Consider the following 26008-nt stretch of genomic DNA (forward strand, 5'->3'; position numbering starts at 1 on the left):
TAATTTCTACAGTATTCTCAGGTATGCCGTTCAAGGCTCCAATGATGGTGCGCCGAGACCTCATGAGGGATACCTCTTTCTCCATCATGATGCGGATCTGGCCCGGCCATCAGGTAAGCTATCTTCTCAGTGGTTGCCAATGAGCTTGTCTATCATGCCGAGTGACTCGCTCGGATCTCGCGCACTCGTTTAGACTCCCCCTGGGCCCGTTTATAATCGCTTATCCTATTAAGATATAGCGTTCTGCTATGCTTCATAGCCTTAGCCCCGTCATATTCGTGACAAGCGCTATGTGACCAGTATATCTTGCTCTTTTTCCTGGCTGCTTCCCTCAGGGCGGCCGTCGCGCATCCATTACCATAACCGCAGAGTGGTACACTATCTCTCACAGTATCTTTCGGTGAGCCAACTTCGATTGACGGTTCGGACCAGCTTGGTTCACGTCGGTTGGGTTGCGTGCAAGAACAGTATCCATGACAATACCCACCTGAATCACAGCGAGACCACAACTGGCAACGCCGCAAAGTTCGGTGACAAGTGGGGAGTAGTCTGCCTGGACGGCATACATGGTAGGTAAGCCTGCGAGGACTTGAGGACCAGCGTAGCAGATTGGCAGGATGGGGGGAACCAGAAGGCTCTTCCATCCATGAAGCAAGTGCCTGTACCGATAGGTGATGGAGATGCCGAGAAAGATGCTTGAAACGTTGCAAAAGGCCCACCAGCAAGGGAATGTGTTGAAGACCAGCGGCTGGTGACCGTAGTAGATGTAGACGCCGCCGTAGATGAGCATGCATTCTTCGAGGATGATGTCCAGGAATCCTGCAAAAGCCAGAAGTGCCCATAGCCAGCCGGTTCGAATGTTTCGGTTCAAAGCAGCAAAAATCCCGCAGCTCAGAACTGCGCCATAGGACCACCAGATAATACTGACGTATATATCAAAATCACTTCCGAGTAGGGTGAACATGAGCTTCTTAGGGTCGTGGGATGTACTCCAGTAGACGTTGCCAAGGAAGCAATTTACTGCCTCAACCAAGACAAATGACGCTGACCCAATTGTCAGGGCCGCAGGCACCGTCGAGCCCCATCGCTTGTTTTCCCAGAGACTAAGGCCCACACAGGTGAGTGATATGGGCAATAGAATGCATTGAATAACCCATATGTGGCTTGGGTCTTGGGGGAAGTCGTCGTTGGGCGGAGGCACTGTCCGGTAGGTAGGATCCAGCGTGACTTTAATGTAGGCATCTTGGGCCGCTGAGCATGTTGCTAAGCCGAGACAAAGGAGTAAAACAGAAAGACGTTTTAAGGCCATGTGGAAGATCGCGAGAGGTAAAGGTGAATTAGGGGGGATGGCAGAAACGAAAGGTTGCTTGCAGCACCAGCATTTTATAATGGGGCTGTACTAACTTAGCTTCGTTTGACTACCCATGCTTTGGGTAGTTCGGGACCGATAAATTCTCAGGTGACGTGGATTTATCATCAACCGTCCTCGGGCGGCTCGGAAAGGCCCCCTTGACCAAGCACGGGCATCTGGTTCAGGTAGGTCGGCGCCGACAAGTTCTCAGATGACGCTCGCAAACTTGACTAACGTTAGTGGTTACAAGGTCGTCCCGGCGTGCAGTTTATCCCTGTTAACGCCTCGAGATAAAATCCAAGCCAGAGGCCTCCGGTTGGTGAAGAATGCTATGAAAACGAGCAAAGATGTTTTCAATCGCCAAATCAATATCTAAACCGTCGATGATGTCATCCTGGGGATCTAAGCTCCAAAGGCAACTGCTGAATTGGCCTGGCTCCGGTTGCGAGTTCCAAGTCGTCTTGGACTGGAAATTAGGGAGCTCTCGTTTTAATTATTGATCCCCGAGCAAATTGTCCTTTATCGATGTCTTTTCTCTGGTTATGCACGCCTTAACATCACGATGAAGGCAAGGTCCTGGTTCAAGGAGATATCCAGGACACGCGTAGGACCACTCCCGCAATATCGTGCAGTCCAAGACCACTCACAAATCGCCGTACTTTCTGCGCCCAAGCTTCTGCTATTCCGGAGTACTAAGAGGAGTACCCACTGGACTGACTTGTAATACCGCAAGAAATGGGACGCCTCATATCATCTCTTCGCAGTTTCAGCATCCCTGGTAGACTTATTGAGCCCAGGTCAGTGCTAGACTGTCCACCTCCGTGGAAGATAATAGTGCCCTTCAGCCCCAAGCCTAAAATAGTTTATTAATTTACTTAAGAAGAATTTATATAATATAACCTAATAATAAAGATGCATAATTAGTTTAAAACCAGGAACAGGCCCCATTTCAGTCTTTATTCCCTAAGTAAGATAGGATAGGTCTAAGGTTGGCTTAGCCTAAGAAACAAGCCAACAGCCCTCTCTATTAAATAATTGGCATCTCTACACTGCTCGACTCAGCTCGATACACGTCGCTAGAATCCGGGTTAAGCATTAGGAATGCCGCGTAGAAAATAGTGCGCAGCTGCAGCAAGCTTGCGAGTTTGCGTAGCCTCTCCTGGCGCAACTCACTCTGTAGTGTGCGGAACAGATTGGGCTGCTTTTTGAGGCTGCCGACGAGGTCCCAAACGATCTTGGGTTCCATTGGATGAGTATCGGTATGTTGGTGACGGTCCGCATTATCGGTTGTGCCATGATTTCCTGACCCATGTTGCCCTGCTGCTGCTACACTCCCATGCACAGTCCCATGTTGGCGTTCTTGGTTCCCTCCTTTGTGGCCCTGCCTCCCACCGGCCGGATCGAAAATGGAAGCAAGCGGCACGGCTGGGGTTTCGGATTCTGCCTCTGTGTCGGTCCCTTGCCAGGAGTCAACTACAGCTGCGACGACAGCAGCAACCTCGTCGGTGGCGACGTTATACCCCTCGATAGGACCCTCGTACCAGCCACCCCTAACCAAGAAATGGATAGCTATGTCAAGGATCAGAATTTGGGCCCAGACCATGTTTACAGGGCGATATTTGACCATGGACAAAGCAATGATCCTCTCGATCTTGGCAGACCAGTCGCGGGGCTTGAAGTTGTGGAGGAGGGAGTCGCAGTCGGAAAAGAGGACAATGTTGACATCGCCGGTGTGCTGCCTGTCTTGCCGAATAATGATCTTGTCCTGCTCCTTCTCGTCCAGCGTGTCGAAAACTTGCTTCGTCTCCTGGAACATCCAGCTCCACAGGAAGTACCGTGGTGACATGCTGACATAGTTGAATGAGTACCAAAATGTATCCTTGGACCGAACAAATTGCAGCCTGTCCAGGGCAAAGAGCCGCGTGATTTCCGAGTCAACATTGAGGGGCCGCAGCGTCGACCCGACTTGTTGAGCGATAGCGTTGAGGAAAGCAGCAAAGGGGTAAAGGATGATGTCCGATGGAAATCCCACCTCACAACTTCCCAGGGAAGTGATGGTCAGAGCCGCCAGGATGGTAGGTAAATCGAGGCCAGTAGCTCTTTGCCATTGAACAAAGGCTGTCTAAAGCGTCCGCTAGATGACCAAGATTGGAACAGTTTCATCGCTATTATCAAGCGAGAGTTGGAACATACCCTTTCTTTGGCCCGGCTTTTCTGTGACCAGACCCCGAGTAGGTTCCCGAGGTGTTTTGCACTGAGACCCGTTGTCGGTTTTTGTAGTTCCTTGGGCTCAAAGTCTTCCGAATCTTCCGATCTCTCCTCCGACGAGTCGTCCGATGCTTGGTCGTTACCAGGATCGGCAGGCTGATCCACTTCAAAGTCAGCATCGGCCAAAAGGGTCTCGAGCAGCGACGCCTCTGCAGAAACCTCCCCCTTGATAATACATCCTTTCTGCTCCTCGAGACGCCTCACAATGAATTCCGTTTGCTCCTCATCGAATCTGTTCTGGTCCCATCGTTGAGATAAGGCTGTGCTAATTAGCTTCAGTGGATAGAACATTCCATTGGTAGTATATTTTAAGCCGAAAGATAGCCGTCCATTGCTGGCCGATCCGGTGCGTCCGATCACTTTTGAAACGAATGAGCCTTTGCTTATTTGGTGGTATATGGCAAGGATATCCCCTTCGAACCGAATTACTTTGCCAAGCTCGTCTAGTTTCAATGTCTTTATAGTCCCAAAGTCACTTACAGCGGTAAACCTTCGATTGCGGGTATCGATAGTCACCTTCTTGAACCCGAGTTGCAATGCTATGATGCCCAGATCGAAAAGCTTGGCCCTCTGTATCGGCGCCCCGATCGAGCTCGGGATCACATCGGCGTTGGCATGTCGATATACCAGGCTGCTCGTGTCTCGGATCCCAAAGGCCGTCAGGAGCTGGGCCCACGAGGCTCTAGGACGGACCATAGGCTTCCAAGTGTGGGTAATTTTCCACCAGATGAGAATAAAGTATAGTCTCCATGTGAGGTCTTTGCTAGTGACTGTAATATTCTGATCGCGAGTCATCTTTTGGAATCCATCCCTGGCCGCGCATCAGCCAACGTCGTCGCAAATGTATCTGACCAACGCTAGGCAAACAGAAACTTACGACACCATGTTGAAAGAATGGTTGTCCGTTTCCCCATGACTTGCCAACCCCAGTGCGGCTTGTCCTCGCACACCCGTCGCAGTGGCGACTTCAGTAAGTCAATAGCCAACAGCTCGGAAGTGCAAACAGCGGTAAAAACCTTGCTGAAGGATAGGCCAAACAAGGGATACTTGACACGAAGTTTGAAGAAACGCCAGTTGGGGCGGAACTTGACGTGTTTTGCTGACGGCCCGATTGCTTCGTATGTACATTTACTACGGGCTTCGGAAGACGCGAAATATTCAAGCACAATTGCAGGAAGGCTACGATAAAAGCCACCGAAGCGATGACGATAGCCCCCAAGGCCAGCCGGTTGGCCTTGTCTTCGGCACTCGAGCCGCTGGAGCCTTCTTCGCCAGAGGACATAGCAGGTGGGTTCTGGATGTAATAATGTAATTCTCTGAAGAAAGGACACGGTGGGCGCATGAGAAAACCATGGCACGCATTTAAAGATGGCGGGAGTAGAGCACCTTTAAGGCGCTGCAAGGGAAAAGCCTCACGGTCAACCAAACATGATGGATTCCCACCTTGATTCAAAAACGAAAAAAAAAATTACTTAACCATAGTACTCATTATCTCTCGAATTCGTGAGGAATGCGAGTAAAGAGGGTGTACCTCTGGGCTGGCTGAATGGTACCTATGTCATTGGTGACACAGACAGCCTCACTTTTTCCTGATCGGGCTAAGCGAACCAATATTAGAAAGCCTCCCTGCGGCTGATAAGTCACGAGGGTGTTGGCGAATATATTGGCGCAGGTATTGGCCAAGGGGCGGAGGCAGATCTCTGCGATTCGACATGCAATAGGCTTCTGGCCTTGGATTTCGCTCCCCGGAACGTATGACAATCGTGTGATCGAGTCAGCCGCCATCCTCGCAACGAGGACTGATGCGGAATATAACTTTACCCACAAAGAGGCTTCGGCTCAAATCAAGTAGTCATAATAGTAAAACAGATTATCATTACTAAGTAGGAAAAGCGCAGGGCCTCTGCTGCGAGAAAGGGCCCTAGTAGCAAGGTAAAAGGGGCTTTCCTATATAAGCCACCTCGTAATTCTACTACTCGAATCACTATTCACATCGTAATTCAACCTTCAGGGACCTCAGTATATAGTACACACTTCTTTGGCTATCAATACAACTTGGTCACACTCAATACCCTTAAGCACATTACCAGACGTGACTACCCTCATTGCTTATAAATGCTCGGACCAGGATAGTTCTGCCCTGGCTGTCCAACAGGAACCTTTCTCTTATCGGTCTCGGGAATACGGGGAGATGAGCATAGCAGATCCGCTGTTCGCTGGTAGCTATACCGGCCTCTCGAGATAAGGTAACACCAAATGATGATTCATTCACCTTTCAAGCACCAAGGCTGCATTCCAGGTGCCCTGGTCTCGCGCCCTAACCTGCGCTTTGACACAATGGGGAACCAAAGGTGGATGCTGTCGAAATATACGTTAGGAATTTCCTCCATTTCCGCGGCTGAACCCAGTTCATCGAGAAGCCTCTGCGGTATGGACACGAGTGGGAGAGTCAGAAAATTACCTCTGCCGAAACACGGGATTGTCGAGAAAGAAAGCGGAGCACGGCAGAAGAGCTCCCGGGTGGGGCATAGACGATTCGCGTGGCGATCCCCATGTCCAGATCTTCTTTCTCCACAGGCGACGAGACTGGCCGCGAGTTGCTTGAACTCGTCGTGGCAAGGTTACTGGCTGAGTTGCGTGTGGTCGTAACTGAAGAGCCGCTCCGAAGGGCCGGTTCAAGAGAAGCGACGCGCGTCCGTAGCCAGTTGAACTCGTCGTTTTTCTCAGCAACGGACGAGTAGTCGTGCTCCCTGCCGCTTCGGCAACAGGTGCCGAGTTGTGGAAGCCCCTTGTCACATCTCCGCTTCTGTTTACGGCAAACCTACTGTGGCTGCTCTAGACCGGTCATGGCTTGCGCGGGGTGAGACAATGTCCAAGGGGATAAAATCGATAAAAGGTCAATGGTCATGGGCTGGCGGAGGTGCGGGTGGGCACTTGAAAAGGCGCGGCCGAATGTCGGCCGTATCAGCCGCATGCTTACCATCTGGACGAACGCCAAGAACAAGCAATGAGGGGCTCCATGATCCTTTACCACACTTTGGGGAATCGATGTCACAGAGATTATGTGCTAGAGCCTTGGAATTACCTGGCACAACTATGTTGGATGCATAAGCCCTTTATGCATTTCTTCGATGCGAGCTTGCACAAGATAAGTCTGGTGGAGTATGGCTAGCTAGCTGAAAGGCTGTGGCTGGCTGATGGTCTGTGGCTTGGTATGGACACGAGTGAATGCGACTGGTAGGGCTGGTCTGGGCCGTTCCTAGATTCAGCCGTGTCTAAGACGGGATACACCAGGAGGGCCAAAGGGCCTTCTGAAAGCCTATCAAGTCAAGGATAATACTAATCTTCAGCATATGGCTCGGATGCATGTGCAAATGGCTTCCCAACTAGAGCCTTGCATGCTAAACGGTAAGAAGCATGACCTCAAAAATGTATAAAAAGTCTCTCATGGCCCTCACCCAACTACTTCTCTGACAGGCATCGACAGTCTTGACAAATCTTTCACATAAAACCGATGACTTCTAAAATTGTTGAAGGTGGCCTTGCCGCCTCCAGGTCGTTTTTTGCCATATTGAGCGCCTTCTTCCTCGCAATGGTTTCTTTCCTTGAGCCTATCTTTAAATCTCTTTTTATTGGTTTCTGGAAGATCGTCAACACCTTCATTCACTGGCACAAACTCCCCGCCTGGATCGGCATCTTCAACCTACTCGCTTTGCGTTACGAGCTTCGCAAAAAGAACTTGTACGACACTTATCCTGACGCCGGGTCTCAGGGTACCGTTGCATCATGCCCAATGAAGGACTCAAAGTTCATTTCTTCGCGAAATTCGAATGGCTATTTCAATGATCTTAGTGCACCCAAGATGGGATGCGTTGGAATGAGGTTCGGTCGCAATGTGCCGAGAGATCAAACCAAACCACCCAGCCAGAAGGAGCTTCTCACGCCAAATCCGAGAGTCATCTCTGAGAGAATCCTTGCGCGGCCCGATGGCGAGTTCAAGCCTGCTGTCATTGTGAACTTGCTCGCTGCTGCTTGGATCCAGTTCCAGGTGCACGATTGGGCGCAGCACATGTTCGACACAAGAAAAGAGACTCACATTGACATTCCCTTGAACCCAGATGATGGATGGTCTGACAAGAAGATGGCCGTTCCACGCACTAAAAAGGCCGATGATCTCTCTGAGCAGGATGCCGAAACACCAGCGTACGACAACGAGAACACACACTGGTGGGACGCCTCCCAAATCTATGGCTCTACTGAGGCCGAAACCAGAGAACTGCGGGCCAAGTGCGAGAAGACTCATCCCGGACAGCTTGCTGTTACTGTTGGAGATGGAGAGCAGTTCTTACCCCGTGGACCGGACAATATTCCCCTCACAGGGTTTCGGCAGAATTGGTGGCTTGGGCTTGAACTTTTGCACACCCTCTTCGCCCTCGAGCATAACGCCATCGCTAAGCAGCTTCACCTTTCAAATCCTACCTGGCCGAGCGATCGGATCTTCGACACTGCTAGACTAGTCAACTGTGCGCTTATGGCTAAGATCCATACCGTTGAGTGGACGCCCGGAATCCTGCAACACCCCACCCTACAGATCGCCATGGATGCTAACTGGTGGGGGCTTCTTGGTGAAAAGGTGAGTCTGACAAGTCTTTGTTGTTCAAGGAAGTCGTATTCAGTAAATGGAAAACTAACCGGGCTATACTAGCTCTGGCACGTCTTTGGAAGGCCTTTTGGAAACAAGTCCGAGGTTCTTTCCGGCATTCCAGGCTCAGATGTCAACCACGATAATGTTCCATACTCTCTCACCGAGGAGTTTGTGTCTGTCTACCGTCTCCACCCTCTCATCCCTGACAACATCGCCTTCTTCAACGTCAAGGACGGCCAGCACGAGGGCACTCTCCCGATCAAGGAAGTTGCTTTCGAGTCCGCCCGCAAACCTCTAGAGGCAAAGGCTGAAGAGGAGGAGGGAGATAACGGACGCCTGGGACTGGACTTTGCAGACGTTTTTTACTCCTTCGGCGTTAACTACCCGGGTGCGATACGTGCCCACAACATGCCCAACTTCCTCCGTGACTTGGCTATTCCGAAAGACAAGGACTTCCCTGAGGGCCGCCACTTGGACTTGGGTGCTATCGACATCCTTCGGGATCGTGAACGCGGCGTCCCTCGCTACAATGCCTTCCGTCGTCTGTTTCACATGCCCCCCGCCCGTACCTTTATCGAGCTCACTGGTGGCGATGAGAAGCTGGCTGCTGATCTGGATGAGGTCTACAACGGTGACATTGAGGCCGTGGACCTCCTTGTCGGCACTCTCAGCGAGCCTCTGCCTGAAGGTTTCGGCTTCAGTGACACTGCCTTTCGTGTGTTCATCCTCATGGCCAGTCGCCGTATCAAGTCTGACCGTTTCCTTGCCGGTGATGGTTGGTGCCCAGAGATTTACACCCATGAAGGCATCAACTGGGTGCAGAACAACACCATGAAAGATGTGCTCTGCAGGCATTTCCCTGAACTTGCTGGGCCACTGCATAATGTTAAGAATGTGAGCTGCGTTTCAAGTTTAATAAGATGCGTACTGTTGCTAACTTGTATGACAGGCTTTTGCTCCTTGGGCCAAAATTGGTCAGACCGACAAATACATGGGCGTGGAGACAAACAAACCGGAGGACCTAGCTGCGGCGAGGGCCTCAGACAGAGTTTATTAACCAGATGTAAAACCTAACGCGGGCTCTTTTGGAAATACTTGGTGACCATGCGGAAAGATATGATAGAAGGATAGCGACAACTGACCCCGACTCATTCGCATCTCTTGATGCATTTCGGCATGGTTTAGACACCTTGCGATCAGAACAGTCACAACAATACAGAATGAGCCTCCCTCTTACCCTAGTTTTCCATCTGTTGTCCTTGCTTCATAGGAAGAGCTACTTAGAAACTGCTACTCTCACTTTGTTATAGGCTGAGAGTTTTGTAGAACTTTGCCTGTCAATAAGCACCCAAACCAGCCTTGGATCCGGCCCTTACAACGTTCTGCATCCGATCGGCACTAATGTCCATCTTTTCCACTGTCTGGACCCATCAGATAATACTTGACTCATTTTGATTATTGTAGGTTGCATGAAAGTGTCGTGAAATCTAGAAAGAGCCTCCGCAAGCCTCGCCAGGCTGTGAGCAGTCGTAAGTGTCGTGTCGTTGTCGTTATAGAAAAGCGCGATTGAGGGACAAGACAAGTGCAAAGCTTGGTTGTGGAGCTAGTTGGAAAAACAAAGAGCCAGCAAAACTGCCAATTGAACGGAGCCTGAGGCTAGATCCTGGAGGAGCTTCAACCAATGTCATAGAGAGGGATAAGAAACTGGACGCCGCCGCAAGTACCAACGCAGGTCACCGTTGTGAGCCTGATCGCGAGCCGCCTCTGATATTTATCTTGTGGGACCCCTGTGGATCGGAGAGTACTGGCAATCAGTGATCACGGAGCCCGCGGGCGCCCGCGGGAGCCCGTGGAAGGGCGACCACGCGATGACGCACCAGTGTTAGGGCCATCCCTGGCCGTAATTCGGTTAATGTCACTAGTGAGATCTTCAGGCAACAGCGATCTCTTTAGTACTCTGGTGCCTTTGCGTCGGATTAGAGTTTAGACTCTCGTATTGCCAGGGTCAAAGTGCGACGCAGCCGCGCGGTTCATGCGCGTACCAGCAAACCGGGCCGGACTTGAGCCTCAAAACCCTCTTCCGGCGACGGAGATTAACCAAAACCTCCGTAGCCGTATCATAGCAATCAGGGGTAAAGAACCGTATATAAGCGGCCGTCTTGGCTGTTTTATCGCATAGGCCTTAAACATAAACAACCTCATTATATCTATTTCATCATGGCCGGATTGGATTCTACTGTTGAATTGCCCGTAGCAAAGACTCGCCTACGCCGACTTGGTTGCCTGTACTGTCTTATTCCCCTGCTCACTTGTATGAGAAGTGTTAACAAGCCTTAGTGAACTGTATCAATCCGCCCTGCACAATGTCCGACACTACTGCGGCACCACTGTCACTTGCCGCTATCTACTCCCTCCATCATTGGCAAGTTTCGACATGCAAAAGGAAGTAGTGCGAAGGTTTGAAAATGCTGTCGCACAGACTATACTCCAGTTTCCGATGCTGCAAGTTGGGCTTGTTGGCGAGAGCTCGAGAAGGCCCTCTTGGGTCTCGCTTCCGACGATTGATCTGGCCGATCACATCCAGTGGCATGTTCTCGCCGACTCAACGGGCTACGACGAGCAGTACAACGCAAATCTTCTATATCAGCTCGATGCCAAATTCGAATATCTGGAGACTAAACCCGGCTGGAGGCTTCTTCTCATGCGCACTGAAACAGACGGCTTCGTTGACGTCATGTTCATCTGGAATCACGCAAACTGCGATGGAATGAGCGGCAAGATTTTTCATCTCTCACTCTTGCAAAGTCTCAATCAACCCACCAACTGGGGTTCCTTTCTTCCGGACTCGAGCGCAATCCCGACTGCGTTGACCGCGCAAGATCTCCCTCTTCCCCAAGAGAAGTTGGCCAAACACCCCATCACTCTCGGGTTTGCTTTTTCACAAGTATGGCATACCTTCGGCCCATCGTTACTCTCCTCCAAGTCGGCAAAGGCCACGTGGGCTCCTCTTCAACTCGGGTCATATGCTTCTCAAACAACTTCTTTCAACATCCAAAATGCAGCCCTTTGTCACATTCTTGCTGCCTGTCGGCAGCATGATACCACTTTAACAGGTCTCCTTCACGGCGTCATACTGGCATGTTTGGCCTGCTACGTCCCTGAAAACAAGGCCCGCGCTTTCACCGCCGCCACTGCAATAGACCAGCGGAGATTCATGTACCGGAGAAAAGACAATGCAGCTGATGCCCAGCGGAGCGTGCAGAACTGCGTGTCGACTATCCACCATACGTTTGACTACGACCTGGTTGCGGATATTCGAGCCAAAGCCCGGGCCAACAATTGGGAAGCCCAGCCTGTCCGGGATCTTGAGAAGGATATATGGTCAGCATCAGGGATCGCCCGTGGGGACATCGAGGAAAGGCTGAACGCCGGCCTGAAAAATAACATTGTTGGCTTGATGAAGCTGGTGCATGACTGGCAGGAGTATCACGGAGATCAAGCGAAGAGGGATCGCGAGTTATCCTGGATTGTAACCAATCTCGGTGTTATTGATGGGGGAAGCGAGTCAGGGACAGATGTTCATGATGGGAATGAGAGGTGGTCTATAAACCAGGCGAACTTCGCCTTGAGCGCACACCTGGCGGGACCATTCGTGCAGGTAAGTGCACTGTCTGTCAAAGGCCAAGACCTGTCTATTAGCCTTTCCTGGCAGGATTCAAACGAGAGCAATGAAATTTGTGCTCGACTGGCTCAGGGTATGGAAGCATGGTTGAGGTTTCTTGGGCAAAGCGATATGTAGATCACCTTTCATTGCTTCTTTAATTTGAAACATGGGCATTGTAATAGATTGAGTGTTGAACCAATCTATCTTCGCTATTCCACAGAAAAACAAAATTTGAAACCTCGTAACAATTAACAGGCCCGCCTGTTAAAAAAAATTCGTCCGCCTCAAGCAGAACCACGGACAGCCCGAACCTTCTCGATGAGGAACTCAGGGGCAGGGCCACGAGCATCAGGACCATAAGCCAAGTGAGGTGCAGCAACGATCAAGCTACCTGTGCATACGAGGTCGCCTACGTTGCAGAAGACCTTAGTCCTGTCCGCAGGATAGTTTGGAATTCGGCCACGGTTCTGCAGGTTCTTGGTGTAGCCGAACAGAACAGTTCCGGCGATCTTGTCACGGATGGCCGAGTCGAGGTCCTCGATGGAGGCAGCTGCAAGTGCAGCACCCTGGCTGTAACCACCGGCGATCAGAGTCGCGTCGGGGCACTTGGTGTTGGCCTGCTGGAAGAGACCGAGCATCTCCCTGATTGCGGCGCTAGAGGTTCCGCGGGGGAGGGCATTATCCCCAAGAGTGGCTCGGTAGGCACCGCCAACGCCCTGGATCCAGACACCATCCTTGCCGAAGGCGGACTCAAGATTGGAGGCGATGCTAGGACCGAGAGTTCCCTAATGGATGCGTAAGAAAAGTGATGTTGTCATTAGAACAAGTTCTACGCACCAAGTTGCCCGTCTCTGTTGAACCTCGGGCATAAATGAAGATGACATCGGCGCAGGAAGCGCTGTTGCCGTCGATCAGATCGTTGCGAGTTGTTCTACCAAGCTGACGCGCCTCAAGCTCCTGAGCAGGGTTAGAAGTAGGCAGAGCCGAAGCCGTGGCGGCGAGAAGTGTGGTGAAAGCGAAGAACTTCATGGTGAAGAGAGTAAAGAGCGAAAAGTCAGTGTTGAAGAGTAAAAGTGATTGTTGGCGAAGTGAAGGTATGTGTGGTTGTCTGGTTCCGTTCCCAGTGGTCTGGCACAACGATATTTAAGCTTGAACAGATGAAACTATCATCGTCCAAGCTCTGAAATCGAGCCTCGGCTCGCGATCCATTTCCTCGGTTTCTACCGTCGAGAGAGGGGCAATTTTCATCAAAGGATGTCAAAACTCTTGATACTGGACCATGCGCTCGCAGCTATGAGTCGTGATAGTTTCAGGCAAACTGCTCGCATCAGGAAACCTCCTCCGTGCCCCTCCCCGCAAGCTCTTCCGCTTCTGGTTGCAACCCGCGCCGATCGCTAAACCGGTAGGATGGAACGTTCCCCGCAAACATGAAAGAGCCCAATCAGCGAATCCGACTGTAAGCTGTCACTTTGACAAGCGTGGTTTTGGTTTTAGAGATGAAACCCCGGAAAAGCCGCCTTGCCTATTCTGTCACACCTTGCGAAGAGTGTCAGAGCGCGCATAGACACCACCTACATGATGGTGGAGAGGAATCAGGAGCTTTTACGAATGCCTCTTTACGGCGATTGGAGGGTTTTGAGATCAACAGATCATGCCAAGCTTGGACTCGTTCATCCGCAAATCAGCGGCTCGGACATGTACCGACCTACCTGGCCCTGCCGCTCATGGGTGGGTCAGCCTACCTAACCTAGAGAGACACGGAGCATAGTTGGATCTGCTCAAATGGGAATTTCATTCGAGCAGTGCTTTTAGTGGGCAGAACTGTCTTTCTTTGATGCAAGGCATGCTGGGATGGGGACGATGGTGTCAGAATGAGGCCCAAGGTTTCATCCCGTTTCTATCTCATTTCAGGAATAGAAAAGCATTCAGACTAATCATATCACCTTTGGTTTCAGCTTTTTGGCCCTCTGCACTGCCCCTTCGCAATTGAACAAATCTCATGACACTTATGCCTTTGGTATTAGTTGAAATGCTTTTTCTCCCCCTTTGTGTCCTGTGACTGTTTGTCGAGGTGAAAAGAAAAACTCTTCAAGAAGTACACATGGCCTTGATTGGAAAGGTTTACACTCTCATCGGGGAAAAACCCGAACAAAGTGAGAAATATGATGTAGGAAGCCTCATGAAATTAATCAATGCACGGAGTAAAGGGAGAGGCATCGTATTGCCTGACATCCTGATAGGAGAGACGGACAGAAGGGGTATGAATTTCGCGCTTGTGACATGTTGCTTGATGTAGAGAGGCTTCGTCTGCCAGCTCGAACTGGCTTCTCGGTTGGCTATGAGCCATAAAACGCCTTGGAGAACACCCTCTCACTACTCTAAACGTTCAAGGCGTGACTGGGGTCTTCTTGGAAATACCAAGGCGAGGTAACTAGTTATCGCGCCACACGACTCTGCCGAGGCCTAACAGCACCGTGCCAATGGCATGGCCGCTCTCAAACCCAGTTTGCCTCGGATGGTGTCGGTGTGTGACTTCCGGCGTGGAAGTGGATGACCGGATCACACATTTAGGAGGCCGTGTGAATGTCTACATGTATTCATGACTTCTCGTCTGAAACGGCTTCCACGCTGGCTGTTCAAACTGGAGGATGACGGACAGAATAACTTGGTCTCAATGAGCCTGCTGACTGGCTCGATGTTTTTCAGCTCAGATGTTGCTACAGGATTCTCGTTGTGAACTTGGTGACGCTTCTGAAAGAAATCATCAGCCACAATAACAAAGGACGCATGCATTGACACATGCCGACATTAAACCCCAATCTAAAAACACCATAACCTAGAATAACCTTCTTTGGTCGCTGTTGTAGATCTCGTCTCTCATCTATGGGGGGACTGAGACATTAGTTACTGTACACACTCGTGTCAAAGCCCAACCTCTGAGGAACGGTTATTTCAAACCTGGGCTTTTTCCTCAGGGCGGCTCACCACTCCACGATTAGGGGTTCTCACAAACAAAGTGCGCGCTGAGGATGCCGGATTTAACCGTATGTCTAAGGTTATTCAAGCAAACCCGCTCTTTAGCAGTGCTCATTTCGAGAGTCGCTTGGCATTAGACATCATTCGCTATCTGGCTTCTTGCGGGCCTGCTTCACCTGTTTGGTTCGGGCTACTGCAAGCACCAATCGATAGTTTGTCCAGAAACTGCCACGGCTGAAGAAGAGGCACACCTGGAACTCCTTGGCATGTCTTGGAGTTAAATTAGAGACTGCGCGTAACCTCAGGGACTCCAAGGGGCTTATTATACCCACGAAAGCAGCTTTTCAAGCTTCTTCTTTCTCTTCCCCAGTGGCTGTCATCCGTTTTTTCTGCCCTAGCTAATGTGGACTTTCTGTCCCATCAAGCTGGCATGATGATCCTCACCACTGTCTTTATCTCTGCGCTGGCAGCGACAGCCATCGCCGGGCCCTGTCAGCTTAGTCGTCCTTCCTCCACCGAGATTACTTCTCGGAGCTTCTCAACCACGTTCGAGCTGAGCAGGACCGCGAAAACAGAGACGGACCCTATCATAGAAACTTCGAGCGAGATCGGATCGGTGACGTCGACCACGGCCGAGACAAGCAGCAACGCGTATTCATCTAGTACCTGGATTTCCGATACCACTCCCGGTGCTGACACCACTTCTAATTCCGCCTCTAAATTTCGACCGACAGCCTCAGCCACACGACTTCAGCATTCGGTAAAACGACCGATAGCACTACTTCTGCTGCCACCTCGGCCGACATCAGCACTTCAAAAACCACCACAACATCCACCAGTCCTCCGCCAGCGCTCAAAACTCGAACGCCGAGGGGAGGCCTTCCCCTGGGACGCCGATGGATTGGTGCACCATGCCCGGCGTCGTGTCCCTCACCTTCAACGAGGGTCCCGCCCAGTACACGGCCGCTATTCTGAACAAGCTGAACGCTGCCGGCATGAAGGCCACTTTCTTCGTGAATGGATTAAATCATGGGTCCATACATGACCACGCGTCCATTATCCAGCGCATAGTTAATGAAGGCCACCAGCTTGCCTCTCTTGGGTGAGTCCTTAAGGCGCAGATGGCAATTGATCACTCCTAATGGCGTTAATAGCTGGCGCTATCTCGATCTTACACAGCAGACCCCCATCGAGATACAGGATAACATGATCAAGCTGGAAGACGCTCTCATCTCCATCGCCAACGTGCAGCCCAGCTACATGCGGCCGCCTTACTTACGCTACAATACCGAGTCGATGAGAGTTCTTGGAGATCTTGGTTATGCAACCATATTTTCCTCCATCACTGTAGACGACGAGGACCTACAGCAAAATCCTCACCAGGCCATTAACAACTTCGTAAACGGCCTAAACGCGGGAGGGACGATTGCATTGCTGCATGACACGCACCCCAAAATGGTGGACGATATGCTTCCCGGAATTATTTCCGCGATACAGGCAAGGGGCATGAGAGGTGTGACTGTGGGAGAGTGCTTTGGTATACCCTCGTCTAGCTGGCATCCCATTAACCTTTGAAGAATGTATTACTCAATTGAGTACGTTGCATTATGGCAGTAATACGAAGATGGTGAACATAGCATTTTATTCGATGAAGTTAAGCATTAAAACAACTTCTTTGTTCATAATGAGTAAGGATTGGTCGTACAGATGCCCGAAAATGAGATCTCCTTGGGGGCGAGTTCCCAACCAACCTCTGTTGTCAAGCCGGTATTCAAGACTATTTGGAGAAAGGTAACAAACAAAAATAGCTTTGGGTAGGACGTCCCCTTGGACATTATGATTAGAGCCTGTTATCCCAAGTTTTGGAGGACCAGGCCTGGTGAACCTCTTCGCTGACGAAAATTGCGTTCCCTCCAATATCTTGGGAATAACTGGACTTCGAGCCACGAAGTTCACAACGCTGATTGTTGCAAGAGCCGATAATGCTCAGCTGGCCGGCTGGTTCGCTGATTTCACTTGATTTGATCATACAATACCTTACCCTTGTTATTAGTTGTTGGCCTGCAGCCTGCCTTGCAGGCCAAGTTTGAGGCCAGGTCTGAGGAAGCCCGGGCTTTGAGGTCATTGGGTGCGGATGCAGTATGACGAAACGTGATGCTGATTGGAAGACGCCATGTTAGGATGTTTGGGAAGCTATGAGGCTGAAATGTGCAGCTTTTGGTGCCTAATGGCTCGGCGCCTCACCATGGAGAAGAGGTAACTAGTAGACGCTTCGGCTTCAAGTTCTCACCGCAGCGTAGCCGTCACAAATTCGGCCGGCGGTGGAGAGATACACCAGGCTTGAACTTTTCTTCGAGGCAAATTCGACACCTTGAGCGGTCGGGTGCTGAGGCGTGTCGATGATGTGCGTTTATCGTCAAGGCAGTATCATACTTTGGGATGCTTCCTGCCGACGATTCGACAGTTTACCTCTCCATCACCGAAGTGGGCGCAGTTGCGGTATTTTCTCCATCCTTGTCCATCACGATGCAGATTTACACGCCAATCGGCCAGTCTAGTACAATAATTCTTAGTGACCTTCTGACATGAAGCTCAAATACCAACCGGCCACTTGGGAAGGACTCGTCAACAACCACGAAATGAGTTTATATGCGGGCTCTCAGGAGGCGTATATTTTTATCGAGTCCTACCTTGCAAGATGTGCTCGACATTCATCGTGCTATCCTCCTACACGCGACGTTCCAACCAGACTTATCGATGTCGGTTCGCACAACGATACTGAGGTACGACTTGTGGAACCCACGTCCACGGCGGAATACCGTTATGTTGCCCTTAGCTATTGTTGGGGAAAGTCCGAGGTAGTGAAGACTAGATCGACAAACTACCGAATCATACAAAAGGGAATAAAGGTGTCCCGCCTTCCGAGAACGATCCAGGATGCGATCGAGGTGACCGGGAAACTCAGGCAGCGGCATCTGTGGGTCGACGCTATCTGCATCATCCAAGACTCACTATCGGACTGGGAGTATGAGTCAGCCAGGATGGCTTCTGTGTACTGAGATGCCTACTTAACCATTGCCATCGGGACTGCAAGTTCGGCAACAGAAGGGTTTCTACACCATCGGCATCTCGCTGCAAGCCAGAAGCCTCCCTTCAGGGTTGAGTGCCAGTATGGAAAAGGCGAAAAATTCGTTTGGGTGCAAGGGTTATTCTTGACAAGGCGGCGCATACCCAGCAGAGAGACGGGGGAGAGGAGTTACCTCTATATCTCCGAGGATGGACCCTTCAGGAGAGCCAGCTCTCGAGGCGAGTGTTAACATACACCGAAGAAGAACTCTTGTGGATGTGCTTGGAGGAGTCACGTTGCGAGTGTGATACTCTTAGCAAGGCGGAAGAACGATCCTGGGGAGTGAGTAGTGGATTTAAGTCACTGCTGTCCATCGACAATTCGGATCAAGCTTTCCAGCATTGGCATCTTACAGTTGACAGGTACCTGAGTCGCGAGCTGACTAACTCGATGGACAATTTACCTGCCATCTCAGGAATTGCACGAGTTATTCAAGACATCACTCACTCTGGATATCTTGCAGGGATATGGTCAGACAATCTCAGCTTTGACTTAGCTTGGGCTGCCACATCAGCGGAAATGCTCTCGTGGAGTTCTGAAAGGGTTGTCCTTTCCCAATATCGCGGGCCAACCTTCTCTTGGGTCTCGATCGACGAGAAGGTACTGTGGGAAAGATTATGGGGTTGGGTGCCTGCAAGCCCCTTTACCCTTATCCAGGCTGAATCGACGGTCGAGGGCAAGAACCCCCTTGGTGTTGTCAAGAGCGCCCACATCACTCTACACGGCCTGACATTGGCCACGGCGCTTCGACTCACCCCGATGAGAAATAGGAATCAATTACTCACTTACTATGTACGGAGAGGAGTCCGAGATCTCCACATGCGCGCAGACACAGCTTTAGAGACATTCGAACTGGTAACCCGAGGTGTTGTGCGGTCACCCGTTGGCTCGAACCAACATCCAGCTGCGTCTGAGAGCCCTGCCTTTCTTCTGCTTCTAGGGCACGGCCAGGGCCTATGGGCAGAGAATGAAGGGGAGGACATTAAGAAGAGGAAAGCACTGTGGATATAGTTGGTTCTAGGGAAGTCGCCAATGGATGTAACAAAGTATGAAAGACTGGGCAGAGCGAAGGAGTGCTATAGAGATGTGAAGGCGTTAGAGTCTCTTGAGGGCTTGGAGGACTTGGAACAATTTATGGAAACAACTATTGCTATGATATAGATACTAGCCAGAGGCGTCTCGATGGTATTAGATGCCGCACCTGGGGCGGTTGGTCGAGGAACCCTTGAATAATAGATTACGAGATCAGTGGTGCCTTCAGGGAGTTAACATTGAGATGAGATCCTACGATGTGTTGATAATATGTTCTTTGTTATAGTTGAAGCCCGGCCCTTGATGGGAGAACTGAGCCAGAACGGTGCATGAGTAGGCCAATGGGAATGAAACTACGGTATGGACTATTTGAGGTCAAGTGACGAAGAAATTTGGGGACGTTGGGCTCTTAGAGACCGGAAGCTGAGGTTACCCAACGCCAACATGATGTGGTGGACGCGTCCGCCCAGTTGCCGCATTAGGGGTACGCGAGAGGAAGAGATAATCAACAAGATCTTTCAGCTTGACCCGACTTTCCGACAAGTCTCGGATGTGTTTCTTTTCTATCCTATCTCCATTGGTTTACTACCCGACATCAGAGATACGGCCAAAGATAGCGCTGAGTTTTTAATCATAATTGGCGTGGTTTCCGACGTCGAAAGATGGTTATCAAACGATCTCCATTGTCGGATATCAATTATCCCTACCCCGCAACCAACATTGATAACTCTGTTTAACATATAATAAGACGTACATCGCGAGCCTGGTCTGGTGGACTTTTCCTTGCAGACATCGATTTATATCTTGAACCTCATCATGATTGACTTTACTCTTACCCAATCTCAGGCAGATGCCCAGCAGAACGCTCGGGAATTTGCGTCAACTATCCTCAAGAAGGCTGCTGCTGAATACAGCCCTCATCACGACCAGAAGTCCCGCTTCCAGGCCACTCGCCCATTTTACAGGCAAGCAGTGCAGCATGGCCTGGTCAAAGGCCAAATCCCTGTCCCATTGGGGGGCACCATGGAGAGTCTAACTCACTCCGCCATCGTCCTCGAAGAGTTGTTCGCGGTTGAACCCGCTGCCTCCATTACAATCGTCGCAACGGCCCTAGGACTAATGCCACTCATTCTGGGCGGCACACCTGCTCTACAGGAAAAGTACTTGAAGCCTTTCCTGTCTGGGCAAGGTGAGCCTCTTGCCAGTTTGATGCATTCGGAGCCGAATGGAACTGCCAATTGGCTCGAGAAGGGAGGACGAGGCCTCCAGACAACAGCTAGGAAGGTTGGAAATGAATGGATTATCAATGGCGAGAAGGTTTGTGGCCTTTGACTCCAACCGGATGTATACTAATCAATATCCAGCTTTGGACCTCGAACAGCGCCGGTTGGGGTGAAGAGGGAGCAGATCTTGCGTGCGTCGTGTGCAGGCTTTCCGATGATGCCTCCAAGCCCCAAGATCCAAACATTGACCCCGCTTCACTTATTATGATCCTCCTTGTTACACCGGAGGTCATCGCGAACAACCAGAAAGAAGCATACCAGGTTCTAGGGGAGCCGGAGCTTGCGGGCCACATCACCACCTCTGGCCCACACACTCGCTTCACCGAGTTCCGTGTCCCTCACGAAAATCTGCTCTGCCCTCCCGGAGAGGGTGCACCTATCGTCGAGACAGCTTTTACCATGTCCGCGGCCCTCGTCGGTGCGATGGCTGTTGGTACAATGCGCGCAGCCTTTGATGAAGCCCTTGCCTTCGCCAAGTCCGACACGCGCGGTGGCTCCAAGCCCATCATTCAGCACCAGAGTGTGGCCGACAAGCTCATCGACTGCAAGATGCGGATCGAAACGAGCCGTCTTCTGGTGTGGAAAGCGGTTTGTAAGCTTGATGACCCTGCGGTTGATTGGAAGGTGAAGCTCGAGATCTCGATGCAGGCCAAGATTTATTCGACAGATTGCGCTGTCGACTGTGTTGTGGATGCGATGAAGGCGGTTGGCATGAAGTCGTATGCAAAGGACATGTCGTTCCCCAGATTGCTAAACGAGGCTATGTGCTACCCTTTGTTTGATGGGGGTAATATTGGGCTTCGTCGGCGGCAAATTCAGCGTCTCATGATTGAAGAGGAATACAAGCCATGGGAGGCAACCTACAGCTCTCGGGCAGTAGAGAAAGGGCGCTTGTAGAAGCAGCCAGTTATGCTTATGATATCTTTCTTAATGGAACAGGCTTCCAATAACTCTGTCCTCCAGAGCCTTGACACTTGGCTCTCGACACCAGCAATGTCTGGATTCTTGGGCTCTCTGGACGTTGTTTGCACACTGTGGTTTCCACCTTCTTTTCTGGACATTCGCGTTTGAGAGGGGTCACGTGCAAATTATCTATCAGTTTCGTTGGCGGCTATTCGTTTCATATCCAATGAAGTCCATCCTCGTCACTTTCGAGTTTAGTATCGGCATTATCTACAGAGCTGTGTGCAAAACTAAACCAGGATGACAGTCTCGTAACTTCCCACCCGCCTGTCAAGCTCATCAATAGCCAAGCCGTGCATGAATTTTTTCATACATACCTCACCAACAAAAACTTGTGCTCCATGCCCTCCCGGCATAACAGCATTGGGGTCGAGCATCCCAAGGGCATGTAGATTCGTCGTCCTCGTGAGCACTACCAGCAAAAATGGCGTATTTCCCACTCTCCGTGATACAGAATCGCAGCCCGGGGACTATCAGATCCAACGCCTTCATGACCCTAGTGTCCGGGGTAGGCTCGGTCTCCTCCAGCTCCCGGGCCAAGGCACCGATCCAGCCATCGACTTCCAGCCCATAGAGCTAGAGTTCTTGCAGATAGCTGACGGTCCCATACACTTCCCTCATCCACCCTCTTGCTATGAAATCCGCTGGTGTAAATACAGAGCCTGCAAGCATTAAGCTGCAAAACGCCTGGTGCGCCGGTTCCCAAAATCCGTACTCAGCGATAACTACCGAGCGCCACTGAAGGAAAGCTGTCAAGATTCCGTCGTAGGAGGTGTTAGGCGAGAGAGAGACTGAGCGATTGACGATTTTGGCGATGGGGATGGCAAGCATCTTGAGCTTTCGCCGTCTTGAAAAGATTGACACTGCAGCAGGCAAGCCTCTCGACGCATCAAAGCTGTTCCAAGACTGGGTACTCTTCTGCATATTTGCAATAGAAAATTCAGGTAGCCATGTCGGAATATCTGCTTTCATTCTAGAGGGCCAACAACACTAGGACAGGACGGCAAATGATGTTCAAGCTCTTGGTAGCCTGCAACATATGCTCCACGCGGTGGTGTACACTTTTGGTCTGGAAAAGTTGTAACTCACCGGAATGCGGTTTCGCTCTTCTGGTTTCAAGAAGCCCAAGACTTCGTAGATCTTATCTTAAGGATCCAGGCATTCGTGTCGTGAAGTTAACCGGATGGCATACCCTAGGCCAATGCCCAGCTTGATGTGACCATGTCGGAATAATCGCGGACCGTGGGAGCCCGATGCAACCGACATGATGATTCCCCTCTTCGTGGTATGAGTCCGGGGAGAGAATTCGGAATCCAAATGATGTTGGTGGTGCCGGAGAGCCGAAGATGTGAGAGTGGGCGCAGAGAGCGGTAACTTTGCGGGTCCGCAACATATCGACGGTTCGACCGTTGCACACCTCTTGGATAGTCCATAGGCAGAGTCTTCCAAAACTCGGAACGTCGGCTCGGATTTCGGGGCCGTGGGGCAGTATAGGCAACATGGCCGAGTAAATTATAAAGCTCGATGATGCAAGGCATGCACCTATGGCGATTATAACTAGGGTCAATTTCTCTGGCCAACCCAGATCCCAGTATCGATGACGCGACCGCCTGGGTCGGAGATTCGACCGCTCCAGAGAGAAGTCCATCTCCATTTATGGCAGTACACCCGAGGAATGAACCATGGCAATTGGAGCGCAAAATATTGACAAAGGAACAACATTCAATTATTCCAGCTATCATACTCTAGGTGTCGTCAATCCCGTCATTGTTGACCAATCTGCGGCATGGCTGTCACCATCTCGTTTCGGCCTGGTGTGATGGGGCATGATTCTACTCTAGGCCTGTCTCTATTAGTATATAAAAGCTTAGGATCTGCGTCGCAATATTGTAGAACAGTCGAAACCCTAGATGATACCTTTCGTGATGCGGCTCCAACTACTCTCCCTCTTGCCGTTTCTCAGCCCTTTTGTGGGTGCGAGCAGAGGCCCGTTCTTGGAAGAGACAGGCGACGGTTCTTGGGTCATTGGCAATGATCTATGGAATGTTACACAAGGACCTGTTTATGCCAAGAACCTCTTTTGGCAAGGGATCCCTGGGGCTGACTTGGTCGGGTCTGCCTCTGGCCACTATGTCGGATATGGTACGTCGTCTTGTCCTCCGGGAGTCCAAAGCTAATCTTGTTTCTATAGATGGGGAGAGCAACCTTGTCTTCACTGACGCCAAAGTGACAGCAAAAGGGACGCACTTTATTGACGTCAGCTTTGAAAGTACCGCTGGAGACCTCCACTGGGTCATCTTTGACGATCTCTCCGGAGCATATCAATACTTTGTCAACCGCGCCCTGCCCGATATCAGCATCTTCCGTACTCTGTGGAGGCTATCCCCAGACTACTTCACTCACGGGCGAACTCATCTCAAGGATGAGCCACTCCCCGACTTCTCGCTCTTTTCCACGGGCACCAATGTGCAAGATGAGACCTGGCAACTCGCCGATGGTTCATACATCACGAAGTATGACTGGTCTAATGCTGTCAGGGACCGCGACTTTTATGGGGTTTACGGCTCAAAAGTCGGTTCCTGGTGGATTCATCCTTCGACTGAGTACTACAATAGCGATCACCTCAGTCAAACTTTGACTGTTCACCGGGAGAGCAAGACTGGCGATGCGGTGCAGCTCAACGTCGTGCAAGACACTTCTCACTTCCGTGTTGGCCAAAAGACTTTCCAACCAGCTGGAAAGATCTGGGGTCCTTGGCTATGGTACCTGGTAAGTCTCCATTCCGCTGGCTCTGATGGATTAGTAAGATAACCCTAAGCAGAACAATGGCAGTCAAGTCGACGCTGCACACAAACGGCAGGAGGAGCTTCGGCACTTCCCATACAACTGGTTTGGAAACGAGGCCTATAATGCGAGAGGTGGCGTGCAAGGAACCCTTCGCCTTTCTGACGGCCGCCCAGCTTCCAATGCAGCCGTCTTCCTCGGCGACACTGACACTTCTATTCGGCCATCTGTTCAGGGAAGCAACTACTACTATACTACTTACACCAACGATAAAGGTCGATTCTCGTTCGATGACATCCGAACCGGGTCCTACGGTCTCTATGCCTGGTCAAACGGAGGAAAGCTCGCTGATGTCTACACCAACTTCACCAAGTCAGATATCACTATCACCAAGGACAAGACCCTGAACCTGGGCCAGTTGAACTGGAAAGTGAAAGATAGAGCCAAGCGGATCTGGCAAGTCGGGGCCTTTGACAAAACGGCGCGAGGATTCAAGAACGGAGGGGTCCCATACCAACATGGCGTGGCTGAGGATAGCCCTGCCAACTTGACATTTACCGTCGGCAAATCTCAAGACTCAGACTGGTACTACGCATCCTCCGCGATCGGAACGTGGACCATCGAGTTCGAGATCTCAAAGGAGGACATTGCAGCCAACAAGGCAGCACTGCTGAGCGTTTCGCTCGCTGGATACTCACAAAGCGCAGCACTTGACATAGACGTCAACGGAAAAGTCTACGGCTCATTGAGCAAGAACGTCTTGACGAGTGACCCTGCCCTCTACCGGTCCGGCAAGACTAGTGGCGAATGGCGCTTCGTTCAGTACGAGATTGAGCCAGACGCGTTGAAGGAGGGCGTAAATACGGCTGGGTTTACTGTCACGCGGTATACCAAGTGGAGAGGCTTTCTGTGGGATAGCATTATCTTGGAGTGGGCATGAGAAGATAAGGTCGGAGTGGACGTCAAGATGAGAGTTAAGGGGCGCGTAAATTACATCTCTCAAAAAGACATTCTTGGGCGTCTTTCAACTTCAGAACTAGATAAAGCCGACTATTGTGATGACTAGAGTCATCTAAGACCTTTTCTCAAGAACATGACGCTTTAAGAGCGTCTTATTCCCATTTCATACTTCGTCGTGCTACCAGCTTCCCATGATAGTCCATGCGCTGGAACGATGACAAGGCAGCTTATCAGGGAGCGTTACACCCCGGGCAATCCAGCGCTACACCTATGCCTGAAAACTCGGGCCGTAGCTAATCCCACTCGGTTTTGGCGGTAACGCTGGTCGAGGGCCAATCCACGAAGGGCATCGCGGTAACGCGCCCCATTATTTGGTCAGGGCTCATCGAGTAAATATCTAAAAGACGTGCCTCCCGGGTATTTCTCTATATATCTGCCGGCGGTCCGATAGACGGGTGGATAGGGCTCTCTATTAACTCTTCCATTTCTCCTGTATCTTGCGGTGACATGGCTCGGTCTCCTGGCCCAGTTACCCCATCAAGGGCTGGGCATCAACTATAACAACGAACACATTATCAACACATCATAGCATCATATCCCAATGCTAACACAGTGGCCTTTGCTCTCTAAGACGATGGGTGCTATCTCCCATTGTAGAAGATACCCACCGGACGGCAGGCGTCCACCAATCTACAGAGCCGAAAGGGATCACTTCCCCGCCCCAATCCTGAAATTAGATAATGTGATTGGCAGAAGATCCACTTTCGGACCACAGAGCTCCGACAGACAGTTGAGGGACCTTTACCACCCGATTCTATAAGCAAGCCTCATGATTGGCAGAACCTTTCAGCCGGAAGATAGACGTCCGCCTAGGTAGGCTTGATTATATGTGTGACTTCACTGACGCTGAATATCAACCGGAAAGCTGTCATCCGGGCCATTGGAAAGCACTTGC

General features: G+C 50.9%; 9 protein-coding genes across 9 annotated transcripts; 6 read left to right on the top strand and 3 right to left on the bottom strand.

The window, feature by feature from the left end:
- Positions 1 to 385: 385 nt before the first annotated feature.
- On the bottom strand, positions 386 to 1309 carry MRS44_009615 (uncharacterized protein; the record flags this gene model as incomplete). Its single annotated transcript, XM_046281748.2, has 1 exon — positions 386 to 1309. The coding sequence occupies one exon, from the start codon at positions 1307 to 1309 to the stop codon at positions 386 to 388; it is 924 nt and encodes a 307-aa protein (XP_046124244.2).
- A 1069-nt stretch (positions 1310 to 2378) lies between these two features.
- On the bottom strand, positions 2379 to 4504 carry MRS44_009616 (uncharacterized protein; the record flags this gene model as incomplete). The annotated part of the gene is made up of 4 exons (XM_065621370.1): positions 2379 to 3473; positions 3545 to 3892; positions 4100 to 4430; positions 4497 to 4504. The coding sequence occupies 4 exons, from the start codon at positions 4502 to 4504 to the stop codon at positions 2379 to 2381; spliced, it is 1782 nt and encodes a 593-aa protein (XP_065477442.1).
- Positions 4505 to 7211: 2707 nt separating this feature from the next.
- MRS44_009617 (uncharacterized protein) lies at positions 7212 to 9321 on the top strand (the record flags this gene model as incomplete). The annotated part of the gene is made up of 3 exons (XM_046283037.2): positions 7212 to 8252; positions 8325 to 9158; positions 9214 to 9321. The coding sequence occupies 3 exons, from the start codon at positions 7212 to 7214 to the stop codon at positions 9319 to 9321; spliced, it is 1983 nt and encodes a 660-aa protein (XP_046124241.2).
- Positions 9322 to 10698: 1377 nt separating this feature from the next.
- MRS44_009618 (uncharacterized protein) lies at positions 10699 to 12063 on the top strand (the record flags this gene model as incomplete). Its single annotated transcript, XM_046283036.2, has 1 exon — positions 10699 to 12063. One exon carries the CDS (start codon positions 10699 to 10701, stop codon positions 12061 to 12063), a length of 1365 nt encoding a protein of 454 aa, XP_046124240.2.
- Positions 12064 to 12212: 149 nt separating this feature from the next.
- MRS44_009619 (uncharacterized protein) lies at positions 12213 to 12957 on the bottom strand (the record flags this gene model as incomplete). Its single annotated transcript, XM_046277647.2, has 2 exons — positions 12213 to 12713; positions 12766 to 12957. The coding sequence occupies 2 exons, from the start codon at positions 12955 to 12957 to the stop codon at positions 12213 to 12215; spliced, it is 693 nt and encodes a 230-aa protein (XP_046125957.2).
- A 2858-nt stretch (positions 12958 to 15815) lies between these two features.
- MRS44_009620 (uncharacterized protein) lies at positions 15816 to 16479 on the top strand (the record flags this gene model as incomplete). Its single annotated transcript, XM_046271825.2, has 2 exons — positions 15816 to 16006; positions 16059 to 16479. 2 exons carry the CDS (start codon positions 15816 to 15818, stop codon positions 16477 to 16479), a joined length of 612 nt encoding a protein of 203 aa, XP_046124238.2.
- Positions 16480 to 18421: 1942 nt separating this feature from the next.
- MRS44_009621 (uncharacterized protein) lies at positions 18422 to 19042 on the top strand (the record flags this gene model as incomplete). Its single annotated transcript, XM_065621371.1, has 1 exon — positions 18422 to 19042. One exon carries the CDS (start codon positions 18422 to 18424, stop codon positions 19040 to 19042), a length of 621 nt encoding a protein of 206 aa, XP_065477443.1.
- Positions 19043 to 19879: 837 nt separating this feature from the next.
- On the top strand, positions 19880 to 21243 carry MRS44_009622 (uncharacterized protein; the record flags this gene model as incomplete). Its single annotated transcript, XM_046283035.2, has 2 exons — positions 19880 to 20380; positions 20428 to 21243. The coding sequence occupies 2 exons, from the start codon at positions 19880 to 19882 to the stop codon at positions 21241 to 21243; spliced, it is 1317 nt and encodes a 438-aa protein (XP_046124236.2).
- Positions 21244 to 23234: 1991 nt separating this feature from the next.
- MRS44_009623 (uncharacterized protein) lies at positions 23235 to 25033 on the top strand (the record flags this gene model as incomplete). Its single annotated transcript, XM_046281747.2, has 3 exons — positions 23235 to 23451; positions 23501 to 24078; positions 24131 to 25033. 3 exons carry the CDS (start codon positions 23235 to 23237, stop codon positions 25031 to 25033), a joined length of 1698 nt encoding a protein of 565 aa, XP_046124234.2.
- Between the last annotated feature and the right edge of the window lie 975 nt (positions 25034 to 26008).

The sequence above is a fragment of the Fusarium solani genome (assembly GCF_023522795.1).
Source record: "Fusarium solani strain SB1 chromosome Unknown bctg00000005, whole genome shotgun sequence".
In the NCBI taxonomy this organism is placed as follows: Eukaryota; Fungi; Ascomycota; class Sordariomycetes; order Hypocreales; family Nectriaceae; genus Fusarium; species Fusarium solani.